General features: G+C 40.9%; 1 protein-coding gene across 1 annotated transcript; it reads left to right on the top strand.

Moving 5' to 3' along the window:
* Positions 1 to 202: 202 nt before the first annotated feature.
* LOC138907450 (uncharacterized) lies at positions 203 to 2872 on the top strand. The gene is made up of 4 exons (XM_070198048.1): positions 203 to 485; positions 603 to 944; positions 1239 to 1475; positions 2742 to 2872. Exons 1-4 carry the CDS (start codon positions 203 to 205, stop codon positions 2870 to 2872), a joined length of 993 nt encoding a protein of 330 aa, XP_070054149.1.
* Positions 2873 to 11719: the final 8847 nt, after the last annotated feature.

Raw genomic sequence — 11719 nt, 5'->3', positions numbered from 1 at the left:
GTAGTCTCATGGGGTAGACTTTGCTACTTTTTAGCTAGAGGGCAGAGCCCGTAGATGGTGACAGTCTTATGTTCTTGGCAGACCAGCAGATTTTCCTCCCATGACTTGGGATAGGTTCACCCGTATCTTCCTGGACAGGTATATTCCACCCTCTTAGAGGGAAGAGTTGTGGTTTCAGTTTGAGCAGCTCCAGCAGGGTCATATGTTAGTGACCGATTATGAGGCGAGTATTTCTGAGCTATATCTCCATGCACTTATGATACTCCCTACTGAGGCAGAGATAGTGCGGAGGTTTGTTGCGGGTTTACTTACTGGCATTCAGTCCACTATGGCTCGAGAGGTTGAGATGGGTACTTCTTATGAGCTAGTCGTGGAGATAGCCCGCAAGATTGAGGGTATACGTCAGCAGAGCCGAGAGCAGGTTACAAGAGATAAGCGATTCAGGTATTCTGGAGAGTTCAGAGGTGCTCCGTCTGGGGGCAGAGGTCAGTTCGTGAGAGGACAGTCCAGCAGGCCCCCATATCCAGCACCACCGCCTCCTCGAGGTGCTCCAGTGCGACCCTATCTCAGTGCTATACCAGAGAGTTCTTATCGCCCACTAGCTATTCAGGGTTCTTCTAGTGGGTATTCAGGTCACCAGGGCCAGACTTCTAGTCAGCAGCTTATCGCACCGAAAGGTTGTTACGGGTGCGGGGACCGCAGTCAAATGCGGAGATTCTGCCCCAGACTGTGGGGTAGACCAGTGCAGCAGGGTCAGCAGCCTATGATTACCGCACCAGTTGCTCCACCAGTAGTCCGACCACCAAGAGGTAAAGGACATGTGGGTAAGGGTCGTCCTAGAGGTGGAGGTCAGCTAGGCGGAGGCCAGTTAGTTGGTGCTCCAGCTCGGTTCTATGCTTTTCTGGCCAGACCAGATGCAAAGGCCTCAGATGCCATGATTACAGGTATTATTTCTGTTTGCGGCAAAGATGCCTCAGTATTATTTGATCCAGGATCTACGTATTCATATGTGTCATCTCTATTCGCTCCATTCCTAGGTGTTTCTCGTGAGTCCTTGAGTACTCCTGTTTATGTGTCCACTCCTGTAGGAGATTCTGTTATTGTGAACCGGATCTACCGGTCTTGTGTTATTATATTCTGTGGTTATGAAACTAGAGCAGATCTCCTATTGCTTGAGATGACCAATTTTGAAATTATTCTGGGCATGGACTGGTTATCTCCATATCATGCTATTCTAGATTATCATGCCAAGACTGTTACCTTAGCTATTCCAGTATTTCCTAAGCTGGAGTGGAAGGGTTTGTTTGTTAGTTCATTTAATCAAGTTATTTCTTTTATAAAGGCTCAACACATGGTTGAGAGGGGTTGTTTGGCATACCTAGCCTATGTTCGGGATACTACTGCAGAGACTCCGGCTATTGATTCAGTGCATGTAGTTCGGGAGTTCTCCGATGTATTTCCCTCAGATCTTCCAGGTATGCCACCTGATCGTGATATTGATATCTGTATTGACTTGGCTTCAAATATCCAGACTATATCTATCCCATCGTATCGCATGACTCCAAAAGAATTGAAAGAACAGCTTGAGGAGTTACTAGCCAAAGGGTTCGTCAGATCGAATGTATCGCCTTGGGGTGCACCGGTATTATTTGTGAAGAAGAAGGATGGAACAATGCGGATGTGTATTGATTATCGTCAACTGAACAAAGTCACTATTAAGAACAAGTACCCGTTGCTGCATATTGATGATCTATTTGACCAGTTGCAGGGTGCTAGGGTATTCTCTAAGATCGACTTAAGGTCGGTATACCATTAGTTGAAGATTCGGGATTCAGATGTTCCGAAGACTGCTTTTCGGACTAGATATGGTCATTATGAGTTTCTGGTGATGTCCTTCGGTTTAACTAACGCCCCGACAGCGTTTATGGATCTGATGAACCGGGTATTCAGGCCATATATTGATTCGTTTTTTATTGTCTTTATTGATGACATTTTGATCTACTCGTGCAGTAAGGAGGAGCATGAGCAACATATGAGAGTGGTGCTTCAGACATTGCGGGAACAAAAGCTATATGCTAAGTTCTCTAAATATGAGATTTGGCTAGATTCTGTAGCATTTTGGGGGGATATTGTATCGGGTGATGGTATTAAGTTTGATCCCAAAAAGATTGAGGCAGTTCAGAATTGGCATCATCCCACTTCGTCGACTGAGATCGGGAGTTTTCTGGGTTTAGCGGGTTATTATCGTCGGTTCGTGGAAAGTTTTTCATCTATTGCAGCACCTTTGACCAAATTAACCCAGAAGGGTGCTCCGTTCCGATGGTCTGATGATTGTGAAGTGAGCTTTCAGAAGCTCAAAACAGCATTGACTACAGCACCAGTGTTAGTGTTGCCTTCCAGTTCAGGAATATATACAGTGTATTGCGATGCTTCACGCGTTGGTTTGGGTTGTGTATTAATGCAGGAAGGGCGAGTTATTGCATATGCTTCATGTCAGCTGAAGCCCCACGAGAAGAATTATCCGGTACATGATTTGGAATTAGCTGCGATTGTTCACGCTCTTAAGATTTGGAGGAATTATCTTTATGGGGTGTCCTGTGAAGTTTACACTAATCATCGCAGTTTGCAGCATTTGTTCAAGCAGAGGGACCTAAATTTGAGGCAGCGCAGATGGCTGGAATTACTGAAAGATTATGATATTACTATCCTATACCATCCGGGTAAAGCAAATGTGGTTGCAGATACCTTGAGTAGAAAGGCGGAGAGTATGGGTAGTTTGGCTTTCATTTTAGTAGATGAGAGGCCGTTGGCTTCAGATATTCAGTCCTTGGCTAACAGACTTGTGCGGCTGGATATTTCAGAGCCCAGCTGAGTTCTTGCATGTGTTGCAGCTCAGTCTTCACTGTTTGAGGAGATCAAGGCTCGCCAGTATGATGATCCACACTTAATGGTTCTTCGAGAAACGGTACTACGGGGTGGTGCCAAGGAAGTCACTATTGGAGTGGATGGTGTTCTGCGACTCCAGGATCGTCTATGTGTTCCTAATGTGGATGAACTGAGGAAAACGATCCTGGATGAGGCACACAGTTCTCGGTATTCTATTCTTCCAGGTGCTACGAAGATGTATCGTGACTTGAGGTAGCATTATTGGTGGCGGCGAATGAAAAAGGACATAATTGAGTATGTAACTAGGTGTCTAAATTGTCGGCAAGTTAAATATAAGCATCAGAGGCCAGGTGGCCTACTTCAGCAGATGACTATACCAGAGTGGAAATGGGAACGCATTACTATGGACTTTGTAGTTGGGTTGCCGCGGAACTTGCGGAAGTTTGATACAGTTTGGGTGATTGTTGACAGGCTGACCAAGTCGGCACACTTTATTCCTGTTGTGACTATGTATACTTCAGATAGGTTGGCCTAGATATATATCCAGGAGATAGTTTGGCTGCACGGTGTGCCAATTTCCATCATATCAGATAGAGGCCCTCAGTTTACTTCACATTTATGGAGAGCAGTACAGAGTGAGTTGGGAACCCGTGTAGAGCTCAGCACAGCCTTTCATCCGCAGATCGACGGGCAGTCAGAGCGGACAATTCAGATTTTAGAGGACTCAGGGCATGTGTGATTGACTTTGGAGGTCAGTGGGACCGTTTCTTGCCCTTGACCGAGTTCGCTTATAATAATAGCTACCAATCCAGCATCGAGATGGATCCATTTGAGGCTTTATATGGTCGGCGATGTCGTTCGCCCCATCGGGTGGTTTAAGCCCGGTGAGGCTAAGTTATATGGTACTGATTAGGTGAAAGATGCCGTAGAAAAGGTAAAGTTGATTCATGAGCGACTTCGTACATCACAGTCCAGACAGAAGAGTTACGCGGATCAGAAAGCGTGTGATTTATCATTTATGGTGGGTGAAAAAGTTCTTTTGAAAGTTTCGCCGATGAATGGAATCATGAGATTCGGGAAGAAGGGCAAGTTGCGCCCAAGGTTTATAGGCCCATTTGAGGTGTTGAGACGAGTTGGGGAGGTTGCTTATGAGCTTGCATTGCCTCCCAGCCTATCGGGAGTCCATCCGATTTTCCATGTATCTATGCTTCGGAAGTATCATGCTGACCTATCAGATGTGTTAGACTTTAGCACAGTTCAGCTAGACAATAGCTTGGGTTATGAAGAGGAGCCAGTTGCCATTGTTGATAAACAGGTTCGACAGTTGAGGTCCAAGAGGATTTCTGCAGTAAAAGTCCAGTGGAGGGGCCAACCAGTCGAGGAAGCGACTTGGGAGGCCGAGGAAAATATGCGGAACATATATCCACACTTATTCAGCAGTTCAGGTATAATTCTAAACCCGTTCGAGGACGAACGTTTGTTTTAGAGGTGGAGAATGTGATGACCCAAAATGTCATCTTTAAATTTAATAATTAATTTTTTGTTCTAAGACCTCAAAAAAAACTATTTATCATTCCTCGACTTGCGTGCGCAATCCATAAAATTTTCTAGAAAGTTTTTATGTGAAAAATGGATTAAAATGTGAATTAGAGCTTTAAAACTCAATTGAGTTGACTTTGGTCAATATTTTGAGCAAACGGACTCGGATCAGTGTTTTGATAGTTCCGGTAGGTCCGTATCGTGATTTGGGACTTGGACCTATGCCCGAAATCAAATTCCGAGATCCCTAGCCCGAGATATGAAATTTTGATGAAAAATTAAAAGTTTAAGTTCAAATATTGACCGAATGTCGAATTATGTGCAAACGACCCCGGAATAGAATTTTGATGATTCTAACAACTCCGTATGGTGATTTTGGACTTAGGAGCGTGTTCGGATTTTATTTGGAAGTCCGTAGTTAAATTAGGTTTGAAATGGCTAAAAACAAGAATTTAAGTTTGGAATTTTGACCGTTGAGTTGACTTTTTGATATCGGAGTCGGAATCCAGTTTTGAAACTTTTTATAGCTCCGTTATGTTATTTATGATTTGTGTGCAAAATTTAAGGTCAATCGGAGTTGATTTGATAGGTTTCGACATCGAATGTAGAAGTTGGAAATTTTAAGTTTCATTAAGCTTGAATGGGAGCATAATTCGTGGTTTTAGCATCGTTTTATGTGATTTGAGGGTTTCAATAAGTTCGTATGATGTTTTAGGACTTGTTGGTATATTTGGTTGAGGTCCCGAGGGCCTCGGATGAGTTTCGGATGGTTAACGAATCAAAGGTTGGACTTAAAACAGCTGCTACAATTTTTCCTTTCTGCTGGAAAATTCTGAGCCAAGATCGAGCCCAAGATCTGTGATGACCCAAAATGTCATCTTTAAATTTAATAAGTAATTCTGTGTTCTAAGACCTCGAAAAGCACCATTTATCATTCCTCGACTTGTGTGCGCAGTCCGTACAATTTTTCAGAAAGTTTTTATATGAAAAATGGATTAAAATGTGAAATAGAGCTTTAAAACTCAACTAAGTTGACTTTGGTCAATATTTTGAGCAAACGGACCCGGATCAGTATTTTGATAATTTCGGTAGGTCCGTATCGTGATTTGGGACTTGGACGTATGCCCGGAATCGAATTCCGAGGTCCCTAGCCCAAGATATGGAATTTTGATGAAAAATTAAAAGCTTGATAGCTTAATGATTTTTAAGAAATTACTGATGTTGGATTTATTGACCTCGGGTCCGTATTTTAGTTTCGGAGCCCGGTATAGGTCCACTATAATATTTATGACTTGTCTGCCGAATTTGGTGAGAATCGGAGTTGATTTGACGTGATTCGGATGTCCGGTTGTAAAAATATAAGTTTTAAAGTTTTCTTGAAAACTTCCTTTGATTTGGTGTCCGATTCGTAGTTCTAGGTGTTGTTTTGGCGATTTGATCACGCGAGCAAGTTCGTATGATATTTTAGGACTTTTGTGCATGTTTGGTTTGGAGCCCCGAGGGCTCGAGTGAGTTTCGGATAGGCTACGGGATGTTTTGGACTTTGAAAATCTGGTATTTTGCTGCAACAGGTGTTCTGGCATGTCCTTCTTCGCGTTCGCGAAGGTACTCTCGCGAACGCGAAAAGTAAACTGGGCAGCTGAAGTTTTCTTCTTCGCGAACGCGAAGCGATGGGGGCATTACCCTTCGCGAACGCGACCAGCTCCTTGCGAACGCGTAGTGTTTGGCACACCTGGGGAAGGGTTGATCATTCCTTTATCGCGAACACGAGCAATGCCTCGCGAACGCGAAGGCCGGGGAGGGCGGGGAAGCCTTCGCGAACGCAAAAGCCACGGGCTGCTACTCATCGCGAACGCGACAGGCCCTTCGCGAACGCGACAGGCCCTTCGCGAACGCAAAGAAGGCCTGACCCCTGTGACTTAAATCAGAACCAAAACGGAATTTTTCCCATTTTTCACAAACCCTCAATTATAACTCGGCTTAGGGGCGATTTCAAAGGAGTTTTTCATGATTTCGGACTGGATAAGTGTTCTTTATCATATAGTGATTGTATTTCATAAATCTAAGCCTATATTCATCATTTATTTCGGATTTAGATGGAAGAAATTGGAATTTTTGTAAAACTTTTCAAAAACGAAAAATTAAGATTTGAAGGTCCATTTGATATCGGAATTGGACAAATTTTGTATGGTTGAACTCGTATCGGAACGGGTGTTCGGATTTCATGAGTTTTTCAGGTATTTGAGACATGGGTCCCACTGCCGAATATTTTAATGAATTTCAGATTTTTATCCAGAAAATTTGTAAATTCATTTGGAATTAATTCCTATGATTCGTATTGAATATATCGAATTGTTTGTGAATAGATTTGAGGCTTTCGGAGGTAAATTTAAAAGAAAAAACTGTTGTTGAATAATTGATTGGAATTTGCAAAGCGAGTTAAGTGTCGGGGTTAACCTTGACTTGAAGGAATAGAACCCTTAAATTATTGTTATGTGAAATGCATGTGAACAACGTATAGGCGAGGTGACGAGTGTCTATACGTCGTCAAATTGACTGTTTGCCTACTTACTTGAAAAATTATAAATTATTTTAAATCATGAATTAATTATTATAATAATTGTTTCTATCCTATTCTTTGTCAAACATTAATCCTTGAATTCTTGCATTAATTGTTACATGCTATTTGAATTATATGTCTTAATTATTATTTGACATTTATCATATTAAATATTAAACTGCCTATTTTCTCCCTGATTTCCATAATAATTTGTTATTTGTCATTGTTTGTTTCATAATTAAATCATAATTATTTTATGCTTGTAGTCTTATAGTTTTATATTAATTTTTGCATTTATCGGAAAAATTTCTTCTATAAGAATTGGTAAATGAATATGTTGGAGGAGCGGGTTGCACGCCGCAACAGAATTGATTGAAATGGATATATATTGGAGGATCGGGTTGCACGCCGCAACAGACTTATTAAGAAGTCAATATTGAAGGATCGGGTTGCACGCCGCAACAAACTTATTAAAAAGTCAATATTGGGGGATCGGATTGCACGCCGCAACAGACTTATTAAAAAGTCTATATATATACTTGATTGAAATAAATACATGACAAACTTGATTAAAAAGAATATATTAGGAGAGCGGGTTGCACGTTGCAACAGAATTGAATGTGAATACATTGTGAGAGCGGGTTGTACGCTGCAACAGAATTGGTTGAAATATTAATGGATTATGACTACTAAGTTGGCTTCAGTTATTATAAATGAGTTACCTGATTTATTTCTATTATTTGTTATTGTTATCAATATTGCGTACAGGTTAATGTAAGTGAACCGCCTTAGCCTCGTCACTACTTCATCGAGGTTAGGCTCAGCACTTACCAGTACATGGGATCGGTTGTACTGATACTACACTCTGCACTTCTTGTGCAGATTTTGGAGTTGGTCTCAGCGGCGTACCATAGACTTGCTCGGATTTCAGCTACCAGAGGAGACTTGAGGTATAACTGCATGGCGTCTGCAGTTCTGAAGTCCCCGTCTATTTTACTTTAGCTGTGTGTTTATTTCCAGACAGCTTTATTTATTCAGACCTTTATTTGTATTTATTCTAGAAGCTCGTGCACTTGTGACACCAATTCTGGGATGGTATTTAGACACCGTTATTTTTATGGATTATTTCACTATATTTTAAACTTTGCTTCCGCTTTTGTTTCCTTGATTATTAATCATTTAAAGATTGTTTAAAAATTTGTTAATATTATTCTAACGTTGGCTTGCCTAGCAAGTGAAATGTTAGGCGCCATCACGGTTCGAAGGTGAGAATTTCGGGTCGTGACAAGATCGAGGCCCAAGATTGAGACCCATGATCGAAGCCACGATCGAGGCGGAGAATCGAGGCCATGGTCTAAGCCACGATCGAGGCCGAGGATCGAGGCCATGATCGAGGCCATGCTCGAGGCCATGATCGAAGCCACGATCGAGGCCATGATCGAGGACATGATCGAGGCCATGATCGAGGCCATGATCTAGGCCATGATCGAGAGCTGCCTGGGCAAAATTATAAAAGAGAGCATTCGTCCTATTCGCCATTTTTAACAAATTGGAGCTTGAGAAGAGGCGATTTTTGATAGATTTTCAAGGAAAAGACATTGGGGTAAGTGATTCTAACTTGAATTTGGTTTATAAACACAAATATATCATTGTTCTCATCATTTAATTAGTGTTTTGAGATTGAAATTTGAGAAATTTTTAGAAATCTCATAGAAACGAATTTTTGAGATTTCGGTATCGATTCGAAGTCGGATTTGAGTGAAACTAGTATGGTTGGACTCGTAATAGAATGGATTATCGGATTTCGTAACTTTCACCGGATTCCGAGATATGGGCCCCATAGGCGAATTTTTAATTAATTTCAGAATTTTTATTTAAAATATAGTATTTTCTTATAGAATTGATTCCTATAATTTGTAGTGATTGTATCGAATTATTTTAGCTAGATTCGAGCCAGACATAGTTGGATAATCGTGGAACATGCCTTCTAGTGGATTAAATTGGATCAAGACGAGGTAAGTCTCTTGTCTAATCTTGTGAGGGAGAAATTACCTTATAGGTGATTAAATTGAATAATTGTTGCTAATTGTGGGAGCTACATACGCACGAGGTGACGATAGTCCGTGCGTAGCTACTATTAATGCTAAAGTCCGGGTAGTTTAGGACTCAAAAGCATGAATTACTTGTGTAAATGGTAGTCTTTACTTAATTAAATTATTTGATATATTTATATATATGTTGTGAATTGTTAGATAAAAATATTAAAGGATGAAAATCTCATATGCTTGAATTTCTGTTTAAATTGATTAATTGTTAAGAGAAATTATTCTTCCTCCTGAATTTATCTTATAATAAATATACTCTCATTCCGGAGGTACATAAGAAAATGTCCTCCTTTCTTGTGGAGCGGGCTGAACGCCTCGGCAGGATAGATGCATCTATGGATCGTGCCGCACGTCCCTCGGCAGTGTACACGAAACTCTGGATCGGGCCGTACGACCTCGGCAGAAATCGTGCTTAATAATAATAATAATTACACGATACTTGGACAGTTTATTGCAGCTTGTAAAGCTATTTGATAAATTGGAAATTGTTGCATTTGAAGGATTTTTATTATTTCTGCTAATTGAATAAAATTATTGTTAACTCTGTGAATCATGCTGATTTGAATAATTATAATTTATTCCATTTATTATTGTTGACCCTTAGTGAGTGTCAAAGTCGACCATCTCGTCTCTACCACTTCGAGATTAGGCTTGATACTTACTGGTTATACGTTGTTTACGTACTCATGCTACACTTGTTGTACTTTTTTTGTGCAGGATCTGAGACAGATACTAGTGGAGGACCTATCATCGCACATCCTCGTTAGCCAGGGGCGTAGTGGTGAGCTGCTTTTCTGATTCGTCCTGCAGCTACCAATGCCTCTTCTTGTATTCTTAATTCTGTCTATATTTATTTCAGACAGTATTTGAAATTTTGTATAATCTACTAGATGCTCATACACTTGTGACACTAGGTCTTGGCACACACATTGGTAGAATTTGGTGTCTTATTATTTTTCTTGGATTTAAATTTTATCGATATATGTTTAATTTATTAGTTGGCTTGCCTAGCTGTAGTGTTGGGCGCCATCACGACCTATAGGTGAAAAGTGGGTCGTGACAGTTCATTTTCAGTAATTCCAGCAAAGAAAAGACATGCTTCCAAATCCAGCATTTTAAGTCAAATCAGTTCTATGCAGTTCAAGTTCATGTATTCCGGATATAAAATCTTTCAGAAAATTTCACAACAATGACAGATAGCAACTAAATGCAATAACAAATGAAAAGCAAGTACAGCCTCTCACGACTACAATCACTCAGTGGGCTCTCATCCCACTCACACTCAATGGGTACCCGCACTCACTGGAGGTGTACAGACTCCAGAGGGGCTCCTACAGCCCAAGCGCTATAATCCGCACGGACAACTCACGTGCTATAATATCCTACACGGACAACTCACGTGCTATAATATCCATACCTCACCGACAGGCCCTTGGCCTCACTCAGTCATGAACCTCTCTAGTCTCTCGAGCTCTCGAAAATCACAAAGATCAGCCCAAACAAAGATAACATAGTGTATCAACAAAAATCAAGGAGGACTGAGGTATGATACGCCAGTAAAATCATGACTGAGTACAAGACAACAATTAACAAATAATTCAACAAGTACGCGACCTCTGCGGGTCCCAACAGTACTATCACATAGCCTAAGCATGATTTCTAACATGATTTACAGTCAAATTTCTTCAATACATAGAGAGCATATAGCTAACAACGAGTTATTCAACTTTACAGTTTTATGGGACGGACCAAGTCACAATCCTCTCGGTGCACGCCCACACACCCGTCACCTAGCATGTGCGTCACCTCCAAAATAATCACATGATACAAAAATTCGGGGTTTCATACCCTCAGGACCAGATTTATAACGGTTACTTACCTCAAACCGTGAAATTCTTATTCCGCTAAGCTTTTGCCTCGTGAATTCGCCTCCAAACACTTCTAATCTAGCCACAAATAATTCGATTCATCCAATAAAATTTATTGGAATTAATTCCATAAGAAAATACTAGTTTTCCATAAAAATATGAAAATTAGCTCAAAAAATTGCTCGTGGGACCCACGTCTCGGAATCCAGCGAAAGTTACTAAATATGAACGCTCGTTCAACCACGAGTCTAACCATACCAAAAATACTAAATTCCGATAACAATTCGGCCCTCAAATCCTCAAATTTATCCAAGAGGATTTTCAAATATTTCCAACTTAATTCACCAATTAAATGATAAAAATAACCATGGATTCGGGTAATTTAACCAATATTGAGTTAAGAACACTTACCCTGTTATTTTCCTTGAAAAATCGGAAAATCGCCTCTTTTCGAGCTCAAATCCGTCAAAAATAAAAAATATCCCATTTTCAGAACTTAAACTCACTGTTAGTCATTTGCTCTACGCGATCGCGAAGAACAGTTTTCCACTGCCAAGATTTAACCCTACGCGATCGCAGACTTTTTCACGCGATCGTGATGCACAACTTCACAGACCTACGCGATCGCGAAGCACAAAACGCGTGACTTTTATTTCCGCTCCACTTACTCTACGCGAACGCGACCTTCTTCACGCGTTCGCGAGTCATAAAATCCCAGAGCTACGCGATCGCATCCCTCTTCACGTGATCGCATAGAACAA

Source organism: Nicotiana tomentosiformis, chromosome 1 (assembly GCF_000390325.3).
Source record: "Nicotiana tomentosiformis chromosome 1, ASM39032v3, whole genome shotgun sequence".
Lineage (NCBI taxonomy): Eukaryota > Viridiplantae > Streptophyta > Magnoliopsida > Solanales > Solanaceae > Nicotiana > Nicotiana tomentosiformis.
The sequence above is the reverse complement of the archived record's forward strand: the minus strand, read 5'-3'. Positions and strand labels throughout refer to the sequence as shown.